At 37.5% G+C, this 26351-nt stretch overlaps 3 protein-coding genes and 1 long non-coding RNA gene across 8 annotated transcripts; 1 reads left to right on the top strand and 3 right to left on the bottom strand.

Moving 5' to 3' along the window:
- Nucleotides 1-208: 208 nt before the first annotated feature.
- On the bottom strand, nucleotides 209-3136 carry LOC147512131 (uncharacterized). The gene is made up of 2 exons (XM_086595091.1): nucleotides 1676-3136; nucleotides 209-581 (listed from the first exon to the last, which is right to left on the bottom strand). The coding sequence occupies exon 1, from the start codon at nucleotides 2992-2994 to the stop codon at nucleotides 1810-1812; it is 1185 nt and encodes a 394-aa protein (XP_086451217.1). The 5' UTR covers nucleotides 2995-3136; the 3' UTR covers nucleotides 209-581; nucleotides 1676-1809.
- A 406-nt stretch (nucleotides 3137-3542) lies between these two features.
- On the top strand, nucleotides 3543-5309 carry LOC147512130 (uncharacterized). The gene has a single exon (XM_086595092.1). The coding sequence runs from the start codon at nucleotides 4315-4317 to the stop codon at nucleotides 5140-5142; it is 828 nt and encodes a 275-aa protein (XP_086451218.1). The 5' UTR covers nucleotides 3543-4314; the 3' UTR covers nucleotides 5143-5309.
- A 71-nt stretch (nucleotides 5310-5380) lies between these two features.
- On the bottom strand, nucleotides 5381-8773 carry LOC147512129 (uncharacterized). 3 transcript variants are annotated; one of them, XR_015214746.1, is made up of 3 exons: nucleotides 8705-8773; nucleotides 6031-6143; nucleotides 5381-5927 (listed from the first exon to the last, which is right to left on the bottom strand). It is a non-coding gene; the product is annotated as an uncharacterized LOC147512129 (long non-coding RNA). The 3 variants fall into 3 exon arrangements; XR_015214745.1 differs by lacking the exon at nucleotides 8705-8773 and adding an exon at nucleotides 7387-8560; XR_015214747.1 differs by lacking the exon at nucleotides 8705-8773 and adding an exon at nucleotides 6579-6715.
- Nucleotides 8774-10659: 1886 nt separating this feature from the next.
- EER5 (proteasome family protein) lies at nucleotides 10660-25686 on the bottom strand. 3 transcript variants are annotated; one of them, XM_086595087.1, is made up of 15 exons: nucleotides 25546-25686; nucleotides 25398-25462; nucleotides 22685-22951; nucleotides 22484-22602; nucleotides 22314-22407; nucleotides 22157-22246; nucleotides 21311-21376; nucleotides 15544-15633; nucleotides 15356-15412; nucleotides 14061-14122; nucleotides 13001-13088; nucleotides 11985-12061; nucleotides 11823-11897; nucleotides 11634-11739; nucleotides 10660-11214 (listed from the first exon to the last, which is right to left on the bottom strand). In XM_086595087.1, the coding sequence occupies exons 3-15, from the start codon at nucleotides 22841-22843 to the stop codon at nucleotides 11083-11085; spliced, it is 1215 nt and encodes a 404-aa protein (XP_086451213.1). In that variant the 5' UTR covers nucleotides 22844-22951; nucleotides 25398-25462; nucleotides 25546-25686; the 3' UTR covers nucleotides 10660-11082. The 3 variants fall into 3 exon arrangements, with proteins under 3 accessions (XP_086451213.1, XP_086451214.1, XP_086451215.1); XM_086595088.1 differs by lacking the exon at nucleotides 15544-15633; XM_086595089.1 differs by lacking the exons at nucleotides 15356-15412; nucleotides 15544-15633.
- Between the last annotated feature and the right edge of the window lie 665 nt (nucleotides 25687-26351).

Below are 26351 nucleotides of genomic sequence, written 5' to 3'. Positions count from 1 at the left end.
TTTGTAGTGGTCACTAGCTTTATTACATGATGCACTCTCATTGGCAAGAATGATGAATGAAATAATTGAGAAAAGAATTGGAAGATAAATAGCTTAATCAATGGGGTAACGGAGTAGAAGAAAGGTTCAGTATAACAGATCAAGAAGGATGTTTTGTACGGTTAATCAGTGTTCTTAGAGAGTTAGAGGTCCATGAGAAGGGATGCAATTATGCAAGTTTCACAACTCCGTTTACTAAAGAAAAGGTAAGAGTACTGAGTACATCATTACAACAAAGTAGAACGTTCCATGTGTTCCACCAAAACAACTGGCAGTGTGATTGGCCATACTCTGCATCTAACAGTAAACACAGGAACGAAAAATGCTTTCATTTCTATAGTATTAAACTGACCTTGTTAATCACCATTGGCAATCATTCTCATTTGTAAACAATTGCCCCATCTCCAAATGTTTTAGATACCATTAACTTGAGCTCAAGAATTCACTGGTTTACCATTCCAGTTGGGGGAAGGATCCTGCTTGCTGAGAACCACTTCGCTCATATGCAAAATAACCCTTCACAAGGCCAATATGCACTCAACCTACAAAAGTGCCACAGATCCCCGACTAGTAAAGCCTTGAACATCAAAACAGAAATAGAATAAGGCAATTAAAACGGTGGGACTTAAGTTCAGGATCTACACAGTAACCCAACCACATCAAGCAACTCATAATTGTCACATTTTCACACCAGAAAAGTTTTTGAACAAATCTAGAAATGACCTTAGTTCATGTTCCAATCCCAAGCCTGCTGCCTTGGCAACTGGCACAGACTCCACACCATTCTTTGGATTGGTTTCACAGTTGAGATGTTGGGACAATTCTAGGTCATTGCAATGCTTGCATGGATAATTCCAGTTTGTCAGAACCATTTTTGCACTTTTCATTCTTCTTTGACGCAGGGATGGAATCGTTTGTTCTTGGTTCTAGATCAACGGGGTAAACTTTATCTCAGCTCTATCAGTTGGTCCTGTTGCAAGGTACTTCAGAATGGAAGCTGTAACAGTGTCAAAAACTCCATATTTTAAAATGTGATATTCCTGCCATGCCTCAGCCGTACCCATGCAACACTACTTAGTGCAGCTCTGTAGTTAGAGTGCTTTAAGGTCCAAATCGACCGAGATAAGAGAGTGTCTTTCATTAATGGCTATAGCTAGTAGCTCTAATTGCACAAGTTCCATGTTAGCCAGTTCACCTTAGCAAATAATGCAAGCATGACTTTTGTATATGCACCAGCAGATGACAGGACTTTGTTTATGATTAGTTTGTTATATAAAAGGTAGCATTGAAACATCAAAGTGGTATGATAATCAGCTCGGAGAAGTCAAATTTGATTTACTCCCGTATGTGTAGTGGGAGTTTGTCTACCGAAAATATAGCAGAATGGCTACTTCTGTTAGGATAACACTTCATAACTCACATATGGTCAAGATGATTGAGGATTAAGAAACAAAATTGATGAAATAAACATAGACAAAGTACATACAAGCTGACAAAAGAAAGGTAGAATGGTAGACTTTAACAAGTTAAAAGCAATTTGTACTACTGATAAACTTCTGATCGTTATCTTCCAACACCATTTCCTTCATACAATAAAAAACAAAGTCAGATACGTAAAAATAAGTTAGGATAAAACCTTTAACAAGTCGGTCTAAGTACGCCTCCACTGTTAATGTTCAACAAATTGCAGTTTGACATACGATGGAAACACAAGCCAAGTAATGTTGAACTGAGAACTATTGATCTTTCATTAACGGTAGAGTAAGTACTCTAGAATTTTTCAACCTCAGGTTCAACCTTTGACCCAACAACAAATTCTTTTCTTATTTCGCCTTGGTACAATTTCAAAAGTTCAGGTACCTCATTTTGATACTTGATCACAAACCTCTTTATGAATGCGTCTTCAACTGCTTTAAACACCCGACCAAGGCTTTTCTTGCTTATCAATCCCTTTGACAGCAAGGGTTTAATAACAATGCTTCTAGGAATGATTCTCTTTTCCATGCTAAGAAAAATAAAAATTCCATACTTTGAAATATCTGCACGGGTCAAATTCAGGGTATTCATGAAGAAATCCAGTGCTGCATTGATCTTCTTCACAGAAGCACCCATAATGGGGGGTTGCTTCTTGAACATGGAAAGAACCTCCTCTTCTGACCATCCAAAACTCCTATAAGCATCCAATTTCGAGTCCCATATAGGCTTCTTCATCCCCCCAAGCACACGTAATCCAGTAACAATCTGCTTACTTGAAGTACTAAACCCCATCTTCTTGAGTTCTGCTACTTTTTCATTAAGCTTGTCGGATACAAGATACATAACTTTAGGGTTCTTGATAATCAATTTTGAGATAATAGAGTTTGGCATACCATGATCTTGCAGGAGGGCTATGTTTTTTTCGATTTTGTCTTGTATATTAGTAGACCACTTTAACCGATTAAGGATGGTGGCCATGTCACTGTCTGTGGGGGCAAAGCTTCTAAGGAAATTGATGGAAGGAATGGTACGCTTCTCTAAGCTTCTCGTCAAGTAGTGTACGTCCTTAGAAAGCAGTTTACCAAGATTGGGTCCTGAAATTCCAATACTATTGTAATATTCAAGCTTGGGTATTAACCTATTCTCAGGAGAGGCTAGGAGAAGTCGCGGTTCGGTCCTGATGATTTTGGAAATGTGGGACGGGGTGAAGCCATGGGTTTTGAAGAGGGACAGAACTGAGTCAGGTTTAGTCGTTGTTGATTCCTTGAGAACAATTTTTTTGGAAGCTTTGAGAGCTGATTCTGGGGTTAACCCACATGAGTTTATAAGGTAGTTTACTGTGAAACCTTGGTTTTGAGTAGAGATGAATCTATAGAGTGATTCGTTTCCAAGCAGCAAACACTCATGCAATTGGGTTCTGGTGGTGATTCTGGAATGTATAAAAGATGTAACAAAATTTCTACAAACATGGTTAAACATATTTGTATAAAAAAAAAGGAATTAAATGGAACTTACTGATAAATGAGAATCTCTCTGGTTCTCCTTTGAAACAGAAACCCCAAACTAAAAGTCTAAAAGACTAAAACCCTGAACGTGAAGAAGTGTGAAAAGTTGAGAAATTATGGTATTGAAATTTCCGATATATTTCAAGCTGCAATAGTGCAATGGAGTTTGGACTTTGGACTGTGGACTGGGTTCACAACGCGCAAATGGCAATGGGCTGCATTAATAGGCTCACTTTTTTTTTTTTTTTTTCTTAATACGATTTCCCTGGGCATGTTGTTTCACTTCATGATTTTTTTCTTCCTGTTCTCCAAAATTTTGATCTACTGCGGCACGAGTATTACAGTGTGAGGTTTGAAGATCCTTGTGCTAGTTGGTGGGAAGATCGTGTCGAGAGCGTAAACGACTTGTGTGTGATCATCGCTTTGGAAATAACCAAGGTATGTATGTAGTCCACTGCACTACAAGTCTACAAGTAAAACCCTAACATCATCTTCCGATATGATCCCCAGGTACTATCCGTAGTCGTCCAGCAATATATATCAATCATCAACAGAGGCGGCTCTGAGATTTACGGGGCCCTGTGCGGCTGTGCATAACGTCCAAACAGGACCTCAACCATAAAAGCAAAGTAAATATAACAGCGAATTTTTGTTTTTTGTGGAACTGATATATACATACATACTATTTTGTTTTTTAGATTGAAAAAAAAAAAAAGAAAATAAGACGGATAGTTTCTTCCCCCCTCTTTTTCTTGGTTTTCTGGATGTCTACGTTAATTATTGATTGTAAAATTAAGTTTTAATTTGGAAACATAAATTAACTAGATAACTGATAAGTAGTGGGGCGTGAGCAGAGAGGGAGAGATGGTTTTGTGGGTAGAGAGAGAGAGTTAGGATTTGGTTGAGAAAGAGAGAAAAAGAGGAAGGATAGGTGAGGAGAAACAAGCAGAAACCTACCAAACTATTTTTTGTCGCTCAGCTCACTTGATTAATTAGTTAAGATAAATATTTTCATTCTGATTTTAATGAAGAGAATATAGAAATTTTCTTAGTTTAGAGAATAATCCCCGTGAGAATTTCGGATTAATTAGATCTATTAGATTTTTTTTTTTTGAGAATTTTCACCTCTTTTATAGGTGAGTTTGGGGGCCCTCCTGCACATGCTCAGCGCCGCCCTGATCATCAATTTGTGAACAAGCTGCAAACTGGGAGAAAATCCTAGCTAGAGAATTGGTCATTGGCCTCCTGCTAAAAGTTACAAGGATATTAGTGTACGTGTGACGAGCAAGAGCTTATGCAGCCTCTTTTGGACTCGATGGAAGAAGAAGCCTGTGAACACAAGGACGAGCGAGAGCTCATAACGCTGCCTCTTTTGGACTCTATGGAAGAAAAAGCATGTGAACACAATGACCAGCAAGAGCTTATTACGCTGCCTCTTTTCCACTCGAACAAAGAAGCCAGTAGTCAAGACATTGACGAGTGGGAGCTTATAACGCTGCCTCTTTTGCACTTGATGGAAGAAAAAGGCTGTGAACAGAATGACGGGCGAGAGCTTATAACGCTGCCTCTTTTGGACTCGATGGAAGAAAAAGGCTGTGAACAGAATGACGGCCCAGAACTAATAACGCTGCCTCTTTTGGACTCGATGGAAGAAGAAGCCTATGAAATACAGACTTTTTTGGACTCCATGGAAGAGCAAATCATTGAACACATGCACAATGTCGTCCAGCAAGAATCTATACAGACTCTTTTGGACTCCATGGAAGAGCACGTCTATGAACACAATGACTTCGAGGACTACATGGAAGAGGAAGTCTATGAACACAATGATGAGCAACAGCTTGTGCAGACACTTTTGGACTCCATGGAAGAAGAAGATTATGAACGAAAACTAGTACCAGCGGCATCATCTTCTGTTGAAGCATTGAAGTCCAAGAAGTTTGGCATAGAAGTCTTAAGAAGAGGACAATGCGTAATTTGCTTGGATGAGTATTTGATAGGAGACTACGTTACAGCAATGCCTTGCTCGCATTTGTACCACAAGGACTGCATCGAAGCCTGGCTAAGGAAGACAAATACTTGTCCTCTATGTCGCTCTGGGTTGCAAACTGCTCTATCGTAGTACTCGTTATGACTGATCATTGAAGTTCCATGACTTCACATAACTATTCTTTAAGAGGGGGACACCTGTTTTTCATATGGGTGCTTTAGGTCAAGATCTTTCTTTCTCAAAATGGAAATGTACAAATGTTAATTCTTAACAGTCGGTAGTCATTTTTTTTTCCTGAAGAGGCTTATTATGAGGCAATCCTGCCCGCAAGAAAACTTATGTTTAAACTTAAAACTAGGATACAATTATGTAAGTTCCACAACATTTCTCTCTGTTGCTAACACAAAAATTAACAGTACATCGTGATGACAAAATAATATGTTCCACCAAAACAACAACTAGCAGTGGGCATATGATCAAATTGTGTACATCATATAGAAGCTAACACAGGACTAAAAATGCTTTGATCATTATGGTAGTAATCATTCTTACTCATAAACAATAGCCCCTTACTCGAGTGATCGAATGCTTCCAAAGCAGGGATAAGAAGATCCAATACAATAAATTGATGGAAGTCAACGATCAGGTAACCCTCATCCCATTCTTTAAAGCAATAGCAAACAAAGGACCGCTAAGAGAGAGAAGGTCTATCTCACCATCTGTCAACCAACACCCGGCGCTTTCTTTCGAGCTCTGATCTCTCACCTGCCATTTGAGGGTGATAGGACAGATCATTATTAAGAGTCCGAGGGAAAGGCTCAAGAGACTCATTTGCAATAACAGGCAATGTCAATTGTTGACTTGAGTGGATAGCTTGGCTGCGAAGTTGGTTCATTCCAGTTCCGTGAAGAGAAGGCCTAAAAAACAAGCGCTTTAGTAAAGATGGATGAGATGACAAGGTCGTTGGCAAGCTTTGCTCCAGACCTCCAGTTAATCATACCATTAGATCCAGTAAGATACCATTAACTTGAGTGCAAGAACTCCTGCTGGCTGAGAACAGCTGCTTTGCTTTTGTTAGCAAAGTGACCCTTCAGAAGGTTTTTGTACACTAAAATAGCCATTATACACCCACCCTACAGAAGTGCCACAGAACCCTGATTAGTTAAGCCTTGAAATAGAAAAAGGCAATTAGATTACTACCCTTCAACGAATTGTGTCGCCTTTCGGAAAGGTATATCAAGTTGATCTTCCTTGCAACTAATTAATCAGAAATTGGGACAAAACAGAACAGTGGGACTTAAGTTCAGGATCTACACAGTAACCCAACCATATCAAACAACTCAAACCGGTCACACGTTTTACACTAGAAAAGTGTTTGAACAAGTCTAGGTTAAATTATTGAGTCGAGATGTTTTGGGACAATTCTGGATTAATAATCATATCAATAGAAGCGTAATTAAGTCAGGCTCAGGTTAATCTTGAAGCCAAAGCTATTGCTGTCAACATAGAGTCGTAGACACCTATGCCCCTATTTCAAGACAAATTAGAATGCCTGTCGTAGCAAGTACCTATCAACATCCATGTCCATACCAAGCCATCTCAAGGCTTTGACAATTACATCCGACTTCACTTGGTGTATTTTGTGTGGGTCTTTCTGCTTTGAATAATGTAACTGCAGGGATGTAGGAAGAATTCGAGTATAAGCCCCTTCTTCCAAACCAAAGGTTGGCAATCCTAGACTACTAATTAATCGTTTAATATAATCAGTACAGTGGGTACACATAGTGATGGATTTCAAGCTATCAGCTCATGGAGCTGAAATAAAAAGACCATGGCGCATCTCTGGTCATGTAATGTTTGCACGAATACTTTATATTTGTCAGAACACTTTTTCCATCATAGTGAAGCTTCATGACGGACTGTTCTCTGGTTTGGTGGAGTCTACAAGATGTAAGCTATGGTTTCTTTGGATTATAGATTTATGTTCGGATGTTATGTATTTCAAAATAAGGCTGTCATTTTCGTGTTCACCTTCACAGATGATGCATGCATGGCGTTTGTATATGAGACAGCAGAAGAAAGAAATGGAGGGAAGTTTGTCTACCAATAATATTGCAGAATGGCAATTTCTGTTTCTACAACACTTCATATAAATGTAAGATATGGTCAAGATGATTGAGGATTATGAAACAAGACTTATGGATGAAAAAGAAACAAAGTACATACATGCTGACCAAATAAAAAAGCAGAATTGTAGACTTACACGCATTCTGTACTAGTGATTAACTTCTGAACGTTTTCTTCCAGCATCGTTTTCTTAATTTCTTCACATAATAAAAACTAAGAAAGATTCGTAAAAATGAGTTTAAAAAATACCTGCGAGAAATCGTTTCCACTGTGTTCAACAAGTTTGACATAACTTAAAAAGAAACCGCAAGCTTAGGTAACTATGTAATGTTGAACAGAGAAATATTGATCTTTCATTAACAATAGAGTACGTATTCTAGAATTTCTCAACCTCGAGTCCCTCCTTCTGCCCAACGACAAATTGTTTACTTATTTTACCTTGGTACAATTTCAAGAGTTCAGGCACCTCATTTTGGTACTTGATCACAAATCTCTTCAAGAACTCGCGTTCGACAACTGTATATGCTGGACCAAGGCTATTCTTGTTTATCAACTCTTTTGACAGCAGCGGTTGAAGAACTAAGGTTCTTGGAATGATTCTCTTTTCCATGCTTAGTAGTATAATAGTTGCGTACTTGGAAATCTCTGTGCGGGTCATATTGAGGTTATTCGTGAAGAAATCCAGTGCGGAATTGATATTTTTCACTGATATGGCCATAACAGAGGGTTGCTTCTTGAAAATGGAAATAACCTCATCCTCTGACCAGCCAAAACTCTTATAAGCCTCCAATTTTGTGTCCCATGTAGACTTCTTCATCCCCCAAAGCACATGTACTCCAATAACAAACACTTTACTTGAAGGGCAAAAACCCATCTTCTTTAATTCTAATACAATATTGCTAAGCTTATCAGGTCCAAGAGATAGAGTTCGAGGATTACACGTCATCAATTTAGAGATATTGCATTTGGGCATACCATGATCTAGCAGGATTTTTATGTTTGGTCCCATATGGCTTTCTATATTATAGAGCCAACTTAACCGATAAAGAATGACGGGGATGTCATCGTCTGTGTGGACAAAGCTTCTAAGGAAATTGATGGAAGGTATAATATGCTTCTCTAAGCTTCCCATCAAGTAAGCCTCATTTTTACAAAATAATTTACCAAGAATGGGTCCAGAAATGCTAATATTATTGTAATATTCAAGCTTGGGTTTTAACGTTTTCTCCGGTGAGGCTAGGAGCAGTCGTGGTCGGGTCGCGATGAGTTTTGAGATGTGGGATTGGGTGAGACCATAGGATTTGAAGAGGGAGAGCACTGAGTCGGCTCTAGTTATTGTGGATTTGTCGAGCACAATGTTTTTGGAAACTCTCAAAGCTAATGCTGGTGATAACCCACACGAGTTTCTGAGGTACTCCACTGTGAAATCAGAATTTTGAGTAGATATGAATCTTAAATAATCATGGGATTGTATTGTGGCGGTTATTCTTGAACGTATAACAGTACTAGTAATCAATTTTCTGTAAACAAAATGAAACATATTTGTATAGGGTTAACAAGAACTTACTGATAAATAAGATGGCTCTCTGGAAATTGAAAATTGAAACGAGTGGCGACCGCTCTTATGAGATTATATGAAACCTGCCCGATCTATATTTTCGACATATATGACCACCGATATTTCAGAATATTTTGACTTTTACGCGTTAGAAGAGTCAAAGTTGTATTTGACTATTTGCGTGGTCAAATTAAACGGTGTATAAATTTGCTAGCAACAACACAATTGCCGCCCTACTCTTGAAACTTGGTTTCCAAATCGATTAAGAACAACGTTCACTTTCCTTATTTAATTCTTCTCGTCTCTTCAAAAATTTTGTTGATTATCTAGAGAAACTATAAAGAAAGAAACATCATGTCTACTGATGAAGTGCCCGTTCAGTATAGTGTAAAGTTTGGAAAACATACTACTCTCTCGTGCGACCAGGATCGTGTGGAGAACGTTAATGATTCATGTGTGATCATCAAAGTGAGCATAACTCAAGTAGACCAATGCACTACAATTGATGGTGATCAAATAGGTCTTGGAGTGATTGACGGTCCTTTTGTTATAAACTCGGTGAGACTTCGATTCAGTTTCTTGCGTAAAAGCAAAGTTGGTCAGTTTATCCCTGGTCTCTGGTCTGTTCTTGAGTCTTATCCCAACAAGGAATCGTCACTAATTCAGCAACACATATCAAAAACTTGCGAAGATGTTGCAAACGCCCTTCAGAGGATAAAACCTAGAGAATTTGTGATTGAAATTCCAGTAGAAGTTACGAGGACAGTAATACTCGACGAGATTGATGATGAGGAAGAGTTTGAGCAGTCTCTTTTGGAGGTGATTGATGAGGCCAGTGGAAATAAACTAGTACCCGCTGCGCCATCTTCTGTCGAAGCATTGAAGTCGAAGAAGATTGACAAACACGACTCGAAAAGAACAGCATGCGCAGTTTGCTTGGATGAGTATTTGATAGGAGTCTATGTTACCGAAATGCCCTGCTCGCATATGTATCACAAACACTGCATAGAATCCTGGTTAAGGACGACAAATACTTGTCCTCTCTGTCGCTGCGGGTTGCCAACTGCCGTTTCATAGTATTTGATCAATTGGACAACCTCCCTTTCGATTGTTACAGCAACCTCTGGAACCTGCTTGGAAATCTGCATGCACACAAGAAGTCAAGAAGATCAAAAAGAAGCTTTATATGGAGAACAAAATCAAACCAAAGATTACAGGGTAACCAGAGACTCAGAGAGACTGCTAATAGAACAATAGTGTATTCATAGTTTCCAAGGATCGCGGTTTTATATTTCTTTTTTCTTTTAACCAGCATTTTATTCATTCTCAAAATTTCACTGTTGTATTAAATTAGTAGAGGCATTCTACGGAAAATGTTTATGGCAATTTTTAACCAATACTAATATCTATTTATTTATTACTGATATCCCAGTGTTTCCTGTTTTATATATATAATGACTAATACCAATATCTCTTTCACTTTGATATATATGTGTGATGATTACCTGGGAAATCTTCCGTTCTATGATAGACCTACTAAAAATGTTACTGAAACTGGTGAAGGACAGAGTACTCGTAAAGGACATAACGAATGGCCATCCCTAATGAAGTTATAGGGCACGGTAAGATTTCTAAGAAAGACATCCCTATTGATACGACTAGTATTACTGCCATGCAGTGGGGGTGTGAGCAGGGTAGAGGTGGGGAGAGAGGAGGAGAGGGATATGGGTGAAGGAGAGTGGAGTAAGTGAAGAAAATTCAAACTCGCTGCTCTTTGAATTTTCCTCAAGGCCCCAAGGCCATAGTAAACTGTTGGTTTTTTCCCCTTGTTTCCTCTTCTGCATCAGTTGTACCATGAGTCACTGCCAATTTTTTCACCAGTCCGGATATCACATCAGCGAACATAGTGGTGGAAAGTAGGGACTGAAGAAAATGTAGAACCCATTACCAATATGAATCCTGAATTTAAGAGTATTAACACAGTATTATTAAATCCAGAAGCAAATTATGTTTCTACTACCTTTTATGAGCTAATGTCATAGTACGAAGCTCAGTTCCGCAATAAACTAGATGATTGCACTACATAGTAAACCAATAAAATTATGCAAGTTACACAGCAAATCTCTCTATTGCAAAAACAAAATGTAACAAGTAGGACGTTCCGCCAAAACAACAAGTAGCCTTGAGCATGACAAAACTGTGTACATCTAACAGTAGAAACCAACACAGGACCCAAAACAACAACTAGCAGTGAGTCTTGATCAAAATCTGTACATCTAATAGAAACCAATACAGGACCCAAAAATGTTTGGATCATTATGGCAGTAGCCATCTCGCTCAAACCATTCCTCCATCTCCAAAATTGTGTAGATACCCGTAACTTGAGTTCAAGAATTCACCGGCTTGCCATTCAATTTGGGGAATGGATCCTGCTTGCTGAGAACAACCACTTTACTTTTGTGGGCAAAGTAACCCTTCACAAGATTTTTGTATATTAAAATAGCCATTATACACTCAACCTACACAAGTGCCACAGAACCTCGGTTAGTTACTTAGTTAAGCCTTGAACAGCAAAACATAAATAGAAGAAGGAAACTAAAACAGTGGGACTTAAGTTCAGTATCTACACAGGAACCCAACAACATCAAATATCAGTCGCAAATTTTACAGTCGAAGTTTTTTGGATCAATTCTATTGGAATAATAGACATGGTCTTAATTCAAGTTTTGATCCCTGAGCTTGTTGCCTTGACCACTGTCACCGACTCCAAACCATTCTTTGGTTTGATATCACAGTCGAGTTGTTGGGACAGTTTTAGGCATTAAATATAACAATTGAAGTCTAACTAAGTCAGGCTCGGGTTAATCTTGAGTGTAGACACATATACCATTATTTCAAGACGAAAAAGATAAATTACAATGCATGTCGTAGTAAGTACCTCATCCACATCCATGTCCATATCAAGCCATCTCAAGGCTTTGACAATTACATCCAACTTCACCTGGTGTGCTTTGCTTGGGTCTTTCTGCTTTTGAATAATGTAACTGCAAGGAAGTATGTAGAGTCCTAATATAAGCATCTTCTTCCCAACAAGGTTGGCAAACAACAAACTTCACAGGAAACTTACATCTTTTTTACCAATCTTTGGTAAACTTGGAGCTCAAGCTTCTCTAGAACAAGGTACACACCTGACTTTAAGAATCTGGAGAGAGAGAGAGAGGTGCAGATATGAGCATTTCTAGAGTACTAATTAATTGTTAAAAATGATGGGCATAGTTTGTATACATACTGATCTTCATGCTCTTGGAGTGCACATCGAAGAAGTCGGAGGTCTCCTCTCTTTAATGCTCGCACGACATCACGATACTGCAGATATAAGAAACAATAAAAGAATAGAAACAGAAAGCTCAAGTAGCTAAATGCTAGTGGTACATTGACATATCATTACGGGAAAGAATAATATTTGAGTTTCCAGAAAGGACACCAGGCTTGTCACGTGCCACCACCCAACTAATGACCACTCTTAAATTTTTCTAACCATAAAACAAATAGATTTATAATTGTTCAGTTTGATCTCGAAACACATTGGAAAATGATTCTTCCGGTCAAATTGAACATGTGAGATTATACAAAATAGAGGGAGGCAGTACTAGACCATGAAGAGGAAGTACACATCTGTAAAGGAAGACATCACATTGTCTACCTTTACACATCATCCCCATTGTCTTCTCTTGGAAGGGTAGAGTTCTTTGGAACGCAGTATGTTGGGCTATTTGTACTGAAGTAATAACAGAGCTTGTCAAAGGTGTCACGGAGGCGCCACCCAGGTGGCAGATTTTATCCACCACCGCCCCGCCTTCCTCAAACTAGTGTTATTACCTGCCAGCAGCAGCTGCGTTGGCCTTTCTTAAAAGCAGTGGTGTCCCCCTTCTTATAGCGCGGCGTTTTGTAAATGGTCCACCGCACTGCACCGCCTTACGACTTTGACAGCATAGCTTACAAACACTATTCAAGTTTTTAAAAGTTTTTGGGTCCCTTAAAGTGGTAGCAGAACATTTGCTTTGTTCAGTTCAAGATTGATGATCTTCTCTTTTTCTTTTTTCATCCATAGAACTTTCATTGCAGTTGCACATGTAATCTTCGTTAATGCAGTCATGACAATAATGGGAAGCACCCCATCAATGATGAAACTATTTCCTGACCAAACTTATCTTTTTTTCCAAGCAAGAACCAAAGTAATATTCTACTTTTAGGAGATGATGTCGAAGAACCATATGTCAATAAATACAGAAAAATTGCACATACCTCGACCAGGTTATACTTTTCTAAGAGCCAACTTTCAGGTAAGATGCCCAAGGAAAGCTTCACAGGTATTAGGTATTTCAGGATCATCCTGTTGCCATCAAAGAAGGAAACCAAATTAGTTGATAAAACAGACAAAGCTATTACATATATAATCAAGTTGACTTTCATAACATCTACCAACGAGTTCTCACGTAGAATATGCAGTTTGAAAGTAAATGAATATGCAGTTTAATAGTGCAGCAAACTTTTTCCTGAATGATCACTGATTCACTGTGACATAGCTGAATAGCATCACGCGTACAAGCACTACATCACCTAAGACAGCCATCTAGTGAGCACATCTTACTTTTTGATTTGAAGTGATATATACCCAATTCTTGTCTTTCCCATTATGTGAGCCAATTGATTTGTGTTATAACTTATAACTGTCAAAATCTATGTAACAAGGGCACTTCATACTCGAACGCAGACACATGTACACTCGTGCCGGACACAGGGGGAACATTGTGTATACGATTTCAAACCACGATTTCTCTTATACCCTAAGAAAAAATCTATCAACATAGTTTCAACTGCAGGATACACCATACACCACTTTCATAGTCATTTAATTGTAAGGAGGTGCTTTGTAAGGTCTTGAGCCCAAAAATTAGGACTGTAACTAAAGAATGGTAATAGGTTTCTTTTTAATTAGTTATGTCCTTGCGTCCTACTTCATATAGGTCATGTCAGATACTCAGTATGACTATCCGAGTCGAAGATGGACACGCATACGGCGTATCCATGACAATATGACTTAGGTCAAAATAGTGTTGCTGATTCTCCTTCTCTCTTTTTTGTCATGTAGAGCTCAAATTTCCATTTTACATTGTTACAACCTCCTTTAAATCTTCGATGGAACGTTGGAGCCCATTACTTCAACAACGTTGTTCAACACATCCTAGCAGCTAAGAATTCACCCAATGAAACTGCAAGTTTCGTATGAAAAAAATTCATAGAATTCTCCTGGACATAAGCAGTACAATTTTAATAAAACGCAGCAGGCACACGTAAACCAAACCTGATATTTGCTTTGCTCTCAGGATTGCAGTGAATCAAGGCATACACGAGTTTCTGATCCGCCTGTAGTGTCACAAAAAAATAGTCATATATAGTGAGTAAAATTTAAAAAATAAAATAAAATAAAAATAACAGTAAAAAAAAGAATAAATTTTACCTATGTGCTAATTACTCTTTAGACATCATCCAGTTTACGATAAACCACCTAGATTCCTAGAAAGGTTCCAGGACCCACTACTAGCCTTTTTCCCCCATATTAAATCAAAATATCAAATCAAGACAGCGTCCACAAGCAACAATTTGTAGCACAGGCCAGGACAGTAAAGGTGACCGGCTCACTAAAGGCTCATAAGCCCGAGGGTAATAGAGTTGAAACATCTCATCTTGTTAAATTATAAACAATACAGTACCTTAATACTCTGATAGACTAATAAGTAATAACAAGTAATATGCTGACAAGCCATCAGAGTATTCACCGTTTATTTGAGAAAGACTGCAATGTATTGTCCCAACTTAGGACCTCTGGGGAAAAAAGAGAAAGTATACAAGCATCTCTATTTTGGCTTTTACTCACTTTTGCCTCTTATCAAATTTAATATGTTAAGCAGAAAAAACTGTGTTTTCCCTCTCCATGAGTATACCAACTGTATCGGCCATGCATCCATATTCTCTTTTAGCTCTATTTAGCTTTCTTTCTTGCTTTGTCCTTCCCAATTTGGCATGTCAAACTATATCATTAAGTGAGAGTTGATCAGAACCCCACATTTCTTGAATATTGGAAGTGCTTACTTCAATATTCCTGAACCATACATAATCTTGATATCCCATTTTAATACTTGTTTCAATTTTATTTAACATATTTAATAATTCCAATCAATAAACTAGCAACATTATTCACGAAGACAGAAATGAGGTGATTTATATTAAACCAAATTCAGGTTCACATCCCATTCTAGAGCAATGTTTAGCTCAGTTGAGTTCCTAAATTCCTTTACAGCAAACAAACCCCATACTTCAGCCAATAAGGATTAAGCGATATTAAACATATTAATAGGACTTTTGTTAAAGCATTTAAAAAGTATAAGAAGGTTTTTACAGAATGAGGCATGCAAGCTCAAAGAAATTAGTTAAAGAATGTTTGAAAACTCATAAATTGCAAATTTAGTAGTTGAACTTGGAACACTTGAATGAAGAGCCGACTAGGGTAGAACTTAACATGACTGTCCTAGATCATGTTTCTAAATGGGGTGAAGCATGAAGTTCATAAAATAACTTTTGGGTGTTCAGATTGCTTACAGCAAGAAAATTTTCGTTGTATACTTCCAAGCGGCCAGTGTAGTACATGTATGTGACCTGTGATAAATTATGTCAATGTCAACTAATATACTGTAAGATGATTAACTAACAACTAGCTACAAAAAACTCATGATATGATTAGGTTTGGAATATTGTTAGTCGTTTCTATATGTTAAGTTGATTGTTACCTTGTCTCTAACTGGGAACTCCTCAAAGTCAAATATTCGAGCAGTCTCAATGCTTCTTATAACACTTCGGCAAAGGTTTACTGTCCCAAGCTGCAACAGTAATCCAAAAAAAGTACACATGTAACATGCTTTCCCCACATGTCCAAGAAAACCAAATTCTAACAGCTCACCCAGACCTTAGAATGAATACATACTTATATAGATATAAAGATTATGTTACAAGGATGGACGGCTTTTAACATGATAAGAAAATAGGATGTAAAAGAGGTTGGGATTTTCCCGTGTGAAACATTGGTTGTTGAGAAAGGGTTGAGACTTGACATAGAGTAAGGGCCATTTCCTATTTTACGTTTTAAAAACTTTGAAATGCCATAACTTTTGACAGACAAGGATTTTTATGAAATAGCAAATTGGTAACGGTGGAAACCATTTTTGAAAAATAAATCAAGTGATGATATCAACTAACAATTTTTGAAACTACTACACTTGGACCAATTTTGGTGATGGCGCTACAAGGAAGTATTCCAAGATAGATAGATGTGTGGTAAACTGTTTATGGAGTAATCAATTTAGCTATTCTTTTGCTGAATTCCTCACCTTTGATATCTCTGATCATTCGCCAATCATGCTTACAGTTCTGGAATCGATAAAACTGAACACTCCTTTTAGAATGTGTAATTTTTGGATGTTGCACTCAGACTTCAAGGAGCTGTTAACTGTGACTTGGGAATTGGATGTAGGTGGCAGTCCTTTATATATCTTGTCACAGAAACTCAGATTGCTTAAGAATAAACTGAAAGGTTGGGCTAGGCATCATTGTTCTGATCTCTATAAGAAAACAGCAGCAGCTCGTGTGGAACTGAGAAACATTCAGAAGGAGATTCAAAGCCAACCGCTAGATATGCAACTCATGGCAAAGGAGAGAACAGCTAGACAAGTGTTATGTGATTTTATTGACATGGAGTGTGCAGACTTTCAGCAGCGAACGTATACAGACTGGTTGACTTATGGGGAGAGGTGTAATGCGTATTTTCACAATGCAATGAAGGAGAAGAAAGGACGGAAACTGATATGGTGCCTAAGTGATAATACTGGGAATAGAATAGAAGGACATGAACTTGTGAGCAATGCTTTTGTATCTTATTACAAAACCCTAATCGGTTCTCCTTCTCAAGCCTTGTGCACTCCGGATTTCCTTGAATTGTTACATTTTAGGAATGTTGTACAACAAGATGATGCTCAGATGCTCTCTAAAGATGTTACGGATGTGGAAATCAAGGCAGCTCTTTTTAGTATGGCAGACAATAAGTCCCCGGGGCCTGATGGGTTCAATGCAGAATTTTTCAAAAGGAATTGGGAATGTGTGAAAGATATCTTTCTTGCAGCTATCCACTCGGTATTCACTCAGAATTTCATCCATAAAGGAGTGAACTCAACTCACTTGTGCATGATACCAAAAATTTCAAAACCTACAAAGGTGGAGGAATTTAGACCAATTGCATGTTGTAATGTGGTCTACAAATGTGTATCCAAAGTGCTCACAAATAGGATTCAGCTCATTACCTCTGAGTTGGTATCCCTGAATCAGTCGGCTTTTATCCCAGGTAGAACAATTCAAGACAATCTTTTGCTAGCACATGAATTGATCAGAGGATATGCTAGAAGCCATGGTCCGAAACGCTGCTCAATGAAAATTGATATAAAGAAGGCATATAACTCAATTAGTTGGGCTACCATTGAAAGAGTGCTGCATCGCCTAAGGTTTCCACAAAAATTCATTGGTTGGATCAAAATGTGTTACACCTCACCAACCTATTCAATCCTCGTCAATGGCTCTCCCCAAGGGTATTTTGAAGGAAAGAAAGGTTTGAGACAAGGAGACCCTTTATCCCCATATCTCTTTGTTTTAGTCATGGAGATTTTGAATGGATTACTAGAGCAAAGTGTCTTAGAAGGGGACTTCAAGTATCATTCAAAATGTAAGGAGCTGGGCATCACTCACATCTGTTTCGCAGATGATATCTTGTTGTTTAGCAAGGGAGATATGAGATCTCTAGAAGCCATCAAAGGGGTTATTATGAAGTTTATAGAGTGTACAGGGCTTCACATCAACTATTCAAAGACTTCAATCCTTACTGGTAGCATGTCTAGCACTGAAAGCAACCAAGTGGCTGATCTGCTTGGAGTCACACTAGTCGAACCTCCCATAATATATCTGGGATTACCCCTTACGGCCACAAGATTGGGAATCAAAGTATGCATGCCATTAGTTGAGAAGATCACGGAAAGAATAAGCAACTGGAAGAACAAATCACTATCAAAGGCAGGTAGACTGGAACTAGTGCACTCGGTATTGTCATCTCTACATACATATTGGACAAGAAATTTTATTCTCCCCAATAAAGTGTTGGAAAAGGTTGCAAAAATCTGAATAGATTTCTATGGGCTGGACCGGAAATGTCAAAGAAAATGCACCATGCCAGTAGTGGGACTGTCAGGATGAGTAAAGAACAAGGTGGACTAGCTATAGTTGATCCAGGTGTGTGGAACAAGGCTGCCTACAGTGGCCTTATCTATAAGATAGCATGTTTTGCCGATACGATTTGGGTGAAATGGGTCTGGAAGCATCACATTGGTCAAAAATTCTTCTGGACTATGGAAATACCCAGAGATGCCTCTTGGGTATGGAGAAACATCTTCAAGCATAGAAAAGAAGTTATTCATCTTTTCCGATACCTGATAGCAAGAGGAACTCAAACTTTGATCCGCACGACCCTTGGTGCACCGAAAGCAACCTCTATTGTTCCATGAAAATGCTAGCCTTCTAACAATACCGCAGTTAATGCTACAAGAAATGCGGTTTAATTTCTAATGGTGAGTGGAATGAAGTGATACATCAGCTCCCTAACTGTGGCCTAAAGGATCAGATTCTCAAAACAAAGATTCACTCTAATCTTGAAGATGATATGGTGATATGGACGACTAGCACAGGAAGATTTACAGTAAAACAGCCTATTCAAGCATTGAAGAAGGTAAGACCAAACGTTAAATGGTATCGAGTTGTGTGGGGAAATTAGTCTTGCCTAGAGACACTCGTTCACGGGATGGATGCTCTTTGGTGGACACATCCCTACTCAAGACAGATTAGTGAACAAGAAAGTGATTGCCCACTCAAGTTGTAGCTTCGTAATGCTAGTAGGGAAAATTCAAACACCTTTTCTTTGAATGCCCGAAACAAGGTGGCTTTGGTCAAAAACTAAAAGTTTCCTTGGGCTTAGTAGCCAAGTCAGTGGATCGAATGAAGAATGGTATTCAATATTCAGAAGGTGTAGGAAGAACTCTATAGAGACTGAAGTGTTGAAAGTCTTTATCAATGCAATGATTTATGCCATATGGATGGAGCGAAAATAGGAGAAAATTCGGGGCTAAATCGAGAAGTATGCAACAAGTATATGACAAGATGATCAGGGAACTAAAGATCTACTTGCAAGGGAGTATAAAGGAGGTACCCGACACACCGAAATGTAGAGAATTGTTTCTCAAACTCGGCATTGATGTGAGATTCAAAGCCAAGAACTCTATATGGTGTACATGGTGCAGACCAGAAGAAGATGAACTCATGTTAAATGGTGATGGGTCAAGAGAGGATAACAACAACGGATATGGAGGAGTGATAAGAAACAGACAAGGGAACGCTCTCCTAGCATACACGGGATCCTCTACAAAGAAATCGGTACTGTATCAAGAGTTAATGGCAGTAGATAAAGGTTTAGTTGGTGCTACATTATTGGGTGTAAGAAAGCTGAGGATAGGATCCGATTCCCTAAGGACAGTCAATGCAATACAAGGAAGAGAAGAAGTCCCATGGTACTGTGCTGATCTACATGCTTCAATCATGGCTAAGATCCGAACTTTTGAGAGAGTGAATGTGATACATGTGTTTAGAGAGTCCAATCAAGCAGCTGATTTTCTCTCTAAGTGCAGTAAGGAAGGCGATGATCATCTGAGTTTTTTCATAGGTCCATATGATGCAAAACTTTGTAATATTCTAGAGCGGGATGCATTTGGAATAATGTATGAGAGAATTCATTGATGATTAATAAAGGTTGGGGTCTACCTTAACCCTAGTTGCTTCAAAAAAAAACAATAACAAATTCTAAGAGAAGAGTTGTAAAGAACCGAAAACAGAGCAAGTCAAGGCGAATCGATTATAAGACACAGGATATTCTAGTATAAATACATATACATACATATATATCATATAATATACTACATACACATAAATATGAGGTGAACTAAATGAAACTAATATACGTACGGATGCATTGCATGTGCTTCTTACATGTGTGCATAGCTTTTACTTCAGTTACATTTGTCAACTTTTCTTTTTTTACCATTGTCTGGGTTCTTTTTTAATGTTGTTCATTTTCCTTTGAATACATACATCTGCATTTGGTGCTTACTTTTGCAATATTTTCTTGTCAATAAGAAAAAAATATATTAATTAATGGACGGCCAAATATTTACCATCAAAATATTAATACCGTTAACGATTAAAATCAAATTTGTGCTTGGAACTGTGGGGATTTTTCTTATATAGATAACAGATTGGGCATATACTTGGAGCGAACCACAAGATTTGTCTCCATTGTCTCTAAAATAGCCCACGGAGAAAATTTTGGGGCCCTTAGCAGAAAATTGAATGAACTTTACAAACAAAAAGTTTACTTAAGTTCTCTGACCAAAAAGCATCACGTGGCCCTAGGGATGCTAATTGCTAAAGGGGAAACTCGAATTATTAATTTCCCCCATAGTTGTCAACTCCTGAATCGTATCGGGAATCGATTTCCATTTTTATGGAATCGTAGATCGTATCGACTCGTTAATCGTAAGATTCCAATTACGTTTTAGTTTTATTAATATCTATTATATTTTGTATATAAGTAGAACTGAAACAACTTAATACGATCAATATTTAGAGTTTGGACGACTTAAAAACTCTTACAAATAAATTGGGCCTAGATTTAATACACAGGCCTGCTTTTAATAGAATAATGGGCCATTTTAAAATAAGACATGGGCTAGGTCATTCATAAAGCGAGTATTAAAAGCAACTGGGCTTTAAAATCTGGCCCATATTACTGCCCAATTGATGTCTCGCTAAAAGTCTAAAACCCTATCTGTTGGAAAGAGAGCGAGAGAATCAAGCCGCCGCCCAGAAAAGCAAAAATGAAGATAGAGGGTAAGAGAAGAGAAGCCAGAAATTCCAGCAAAAACATACTAAGAGAAGCGAGAACAGAGATGAAGAGATCGATCCTCCACTACTACTTCTTCTTCTTCTCTCTTTCTTTGATCATATATATTTGGGCAGATTTTACTGCACACTTTGAATCGTGGACTCGCGATTCTATTACGATTCCATACGATCCAACGGGAAAAATCACGATTTTTTAGCGATTTTTCGTATATCCGAGTCAGTCATGCGATTTGCCTATATGTCCCTTCGACTCGACTTGAGTCGTACACTCGTACGATTCTAATCGCAAATCGTACGATTTTAACAACACTGATTTCCCCAACAACCATTTACTAACTCTAATGTCATTCATGGGTATTTATTGGAAACTCAAATAACTAAATTACAATTTCTACCCTAACATGAAAAGTTCATTTATTTCCTTTATCCTCGTGGGTGAAGCCAAGAGTGGCATTATAAATAGAACAGATAAAGTGAGCAACAAAGTTAAGAAAAAGAGATATAAATTACCTTAAAATAAACCTTGAACAACTGACAAGTCACATTTAAAGCTCCAATCCTTTTGGGGCCTTTTCCCTACCAGACATATATTCATGATAAGTAACTTGCAAAGAAAGGTTAGGAGTTAACTACTGAGCCAATAGCATTATAAGATGATGAAGTATCAAAGCTTAGCTGAAGTTAGTTACATGCAAATAATTCAATTTCTCATAAAATCATCGCAATTTCTTAACAATAGCATAATACTATTACAGTAAAGAGGACAATTTCTAAAATAAATAATATAATGGAAAGCCGTAATAAGTGTTTGTGCAGAATTGCAGATAGGAATAGGAATAAAGGTCAATAGAAGAAACTGATTTTCTTTACTTGGCCACCATATAGAGGGCTCACAGTTAAAAGGACAAATTTCTAGCTTCATCCCCAATTTTGGTTGTTGACCGCTGAATCGAAACACTTCCTTTTAATCTCCCACGGGTCATAGACTTTGAAAGTTCATTACGGTGCAATGTTAGTTGAAAAGATTGGGATATATGTTTAAGCAAGGTCATAAACGATAAACCAAACATGTGTAACTATGTTTCATGAAAGAACAAATGACTTCAGTTCACAACAATGTCTCTGACAAACAGAACGCCTTCCGCTGTGAAGTGTGAATGCAACGGTTGTGGCATTGACAAGCTTTGTGTAGAAGACCTAGTGTACAATTGGCATGTCACTCACAACTCTACTCTTCTCTCATATAACTTCATCCTTGTTCTCACTCAGAATCAATGTATTCCTTCCCTCCCATCACTTCTTCTAATAAGTGCACCAACAATAACAACAACAATAAAAGGGTAAAAAAAAACTTACAGCAAGAGCACCAAACACTTTCATCAAAAACGAACCAGCACCCTTCAACTTCTCCGGTGTTTTCCCCATCGAATTCAACTCTCTATCAGCCTAAACAATCGAATCAATCAAACGAAAAACTCGAAAAGAACAAAACAAGTTTAAAAAAGAATCTAACCATTTCAGCTAAAACCCGAATCTCATAAGCAACAGTATACAACGCTTCCATAGCCCACCCAGATTCCCAATTCCTAAACTCCTGCAAAAATGCACTGCAAATTCCACCAGCATTAAATAAAACATCACTTATCATTAACACAAAGATAAAAAAAATAAAACATTGCTTACTTTGAGGCTTTCTCAAAAGAGTTATAAGCATCAACCAAATTATTACGTCCGTAATTCTGTAAACAACGAAGTAACGGAACAAGTATTTCCCCATACTGTTTAACCAATCTGTTCACATCCTGTTTTCAAAACAAAAAAACAATATTTCAGGAGGGTAGTATTGTAATTTTCATAAAAAAAAATAAATGTACTACAACTTACTTGGAAGACGTTGAGAGCGTCGGCTAAGGAGAGGAGAGAATGGGAATTTGAGGAAACGGAAAGGAGTTGTTTTAAGGAGAGAGAGTCTTGAGATGAGATTGAGTCTGTGAAACGGGTTATGTAATCGCTTATTATTATTCTTCTCTGTGCTTCTCCCATTCGATCTCTTGTTTTTGCTCAGTTGCCCTTTTCCTGACTTTTGGGCACGGACCCGGCCAGCTGTTGCACCCGTGGATCACTTCTTGTATCACTTAGACATTAGGGTCCCTAGACGTCAGATTGACCAAACAAACATTAGCCATCTAAATATTTTCTTTTAAAAAATGGTTGAATCTAAATTGTAATTGTGATAATTAATTAAAGTGTAAATACTGTGAAATTATAGTTTTTTGTGCTCATTGTTGAATTTACATTCAACATCGAATTAGTGTTGTTAAACCTTGTGAGAGAATATTGGTTTCTTTTTGAGTTTTTGAGTTTCTCAATTTTCTTAACAATTTTCTTAACATGTTAAATAGATGGGACAACTAAAAAGATCAAATCAAATATCAAAATTAAGAAGTTTGAATCTCATGAAATCTCGTATCAAATAACAAAATCAAACAAAATGATCTAACTAAATAGATGTAAGAAGAGACAAAGAAAGAGAATGAGAAATTTACGTGACTACCCATTCTGTATTATCCTTCTATCCATTTATGTTGCAAACAACATTACATATATACATTTGTTTTAAAACCGGTAATATGGTACCTAATCGAGGAAATCAAGTTTTCGCATTATATATAAGATATTATCTTTCACTTCACTACTAGAGGGAGTCTGCATTGAAAAAGAAACAGGAGGAGCTTCTCATTAATGTAAAGGTGCATTTTAGTCACGACCTTATAATCTTGGAGAATTGGGTTAGATGATGTTATGGTTGAATCGAATGATCGAACTGTCTACGTATCCAGTTATCCGGTGAATTGGAATAAAGCCAGACGTAGTTCATCTTGAGTGATTTAATTAGAGATAGAGCATCTCACATGGAGAAGATTGAGAGTGGAGAAGAAGCATTGAATTCTCCTTTTCTTTTGGTCACCTTCCTTGTGCTTTATAACTTTCTTTGTTAATATCAATTGAATGAGATCCACTTTTGGTACTTCATTCATTGATGATATTTAGTGCTCATGTGTAAGCGAAGGTGACTTGTCTGTTGGGTTGCCTGGTTGACCACGAATTGAGTGTAATGTAGAGATTCAACTATGGCTCTGGTCGCTCGTTCTAGCGTACTGGAGATGGTGACTTTAGTTCGTTTAGTACAAGCTAATTGTCTTTGGTGATGGACACGTGTCTGATATTCATTGGACATGAATATTAGGTACTCACAATTAACAATAAAAGGTATCCATAAGTGATTTTCGTAATTAATCTCACCCTCAAGTTAATAACCTCCCCGCCCCAACTATTTAAGTACAAAAATATAATTGAAAATTAAAAAACTAACCTTTATTACTTTGAGAAACCGGAGTTCGTTTGGGAAAGTACGGGGCATTATCGTGTGGTTAAATTCATCAAAATAACCCTCCTTCAAGTTTTGCTTTTGTTCTGTCATACAGTCATAGCAATTATTTCGTCCTCAAGTTCTTACGTACCTTGTATGTCATTAATGTTTTTGAAACGGAAGAGATTTGAAAAAGGAGAAAAGAGACTATGCTATGATTTTTTTAAATGGGAGTGAAAGAGTAAATCATATAAGGATGACAGTGCGAATTCCTCTTTCACAACAGTTTTTGAAAGAGATAATGCCCACAACAAAGAGTTGCCGCGATATGACAAATCTATAGAAGGTTGTTGTCATAGGTGTTAATTTTTTTTTTATTCCCAAAAAAAAAAAAAACAGTTTGCCACGAGATGGTTGTGTTCATCAAAATGGAGTTTTTGCTTATATTAATTATCAAAACTCTTATTCATCAACTTGATCACAAGTTTTAAATTTCTTAGAGCGTATGAAAAAAGTTGTCGCGAAATAGCAAGACTATACCTCGATTGTACATATTTTTTTATGGGTTTGGTGTTGTTCTTAGAGCGTATGAAGAAACTCTAAAATAGAGAAGAGATATCCGTATGAGAGAAGCAGTCCCAAGTCAGTAGTGAGTACACTACTCTAAGTCTATGAGAGGCCAGAAAGTCAGATTCCAATCCGTTCCCATAAAACATAAGTTAAATGTGTTTTCCTTTTTAAAATAATATATAAGGGCATCACCAATGCAGGCCCTCAAAATAGAGGGCCATGTCAGCCTTTTTAAAGTGTGTTTAGAAGAGGCAAGGGACATAGAGGACCCTTATATTTTAGTTTATACAATGCAAACCTTTATATTGAATGGTAAATCTGGCATAAGCTTAGTGGAATTGTGAAACTTGTATAGTGGAAGTGTGTTTGACTTGTGACTTGCACGTTCTGGGTTCGAGTCCTATGGTAGCAATCCTCTGTAAAAAAACTTAAATCCTTACGGACCACTTGAACTACTTGAACTGAAATCCTTACAGACCAGATCCTTTAAAATTGTGACAGAAATAAAGACATCTTTCCAAGATGGTAACTATAAAGGCCATATAAGGGCTGCATTGGAAGCCCATTTTTGCATTGGTCCCTCAAATTTAAAGATAGAGAGGCTTATAAAGGCCCATTGGTGATGCCCTAAGCACTCTAGAGTAGAGGGTTCCAAACCTTTCAATTTCTTGGAATGAGGGAAAAAAAAGGAGCGGCATGGCAAGAAAACACCCTTTCATTATCTGAAAACGAAGTAAGAAGACAGAACGACTATAAACATCTCTATAGAACATGAGAATTCTAGTGAAGATCAAAAGATGCTTACCGGTCTCACACGGTGAAAAACCATTGCTTGTTGCTGACCATGATAAGACCATAACTTATTTTCATCAGCAATAGATTGTGTGACAAAATCTTTTTGGATCGGCAAGAAAGTGATTAAGAGAAGATCAATCATGGGTTTTAGGCGTGGTTTTTGTTTTGGGTTTGGATACATAGTAACTAGAAAAACTTGGAATTATTTTTTTTCTTTTCGGATTATGGACATGTAATTGGATCCGGGAGAACTCTATCCACGTGTTCTGTTTTGGTAGAATACCACCCAGGAAAGAGAACTTCACAACACTATCAAAAACCAAGTATGATCCACGTGTCATAAAAATTCTATTAAGTGATCCACGTGGCATAACAAAATAACGGGAAATTGCCACATAGGAAATCCAAATCCACCTCCTCATATGTACTTAGCTTTCAAATCTTTATATCTATTATAATAAAACACAATGGCAGGACAAAGAGAGGTCGGAATCGCGTGGGGATCTGAGTTAGATTGGGGCAGATGTACGATCTAGAACATTTTGAAACTCCTATTTAATGTCATTTAAAAGTATTAATGACATTTATTAAGTGCTTTTAAGGATTGTATTAAAAAAAGTTAATCAATTACTAAAAAAATACAGCTGTATTAATAGTTATATTTAAATTTCTACACCATTTAAGAAATTTTGAAGCGTCCATTTCCACCATAATACAATGGGATTTTTTGGGTGGATGAATTGAATGGCTTTTGAAATCTAAAAGTTTTCTCTCAAACAATATATTTTGAACCCTTAATGCTTTTCATCTAATTAC

Source organism: Coptis chinensis, chromosome 3 (assembly GCF_015680905.1).
Source record: "Coptis chinensis isolate HL-2020 chromosome 3, ASM1568090v1, whole genome shotgun sequence".
Taxonomy (NCBI): domain Eukaryota; kingdom Viridiplantae; phylum Streptophyta; class Magnoliopsida; order Ranunculales; family Ranunculaceae; genus Coptis; species Coptis chinensis.
The sequence above is the reverse complement of the archived record's forward strand: the minus strand, read 5'-3'. Positions and strand labels throughout refer to the sequence as shown.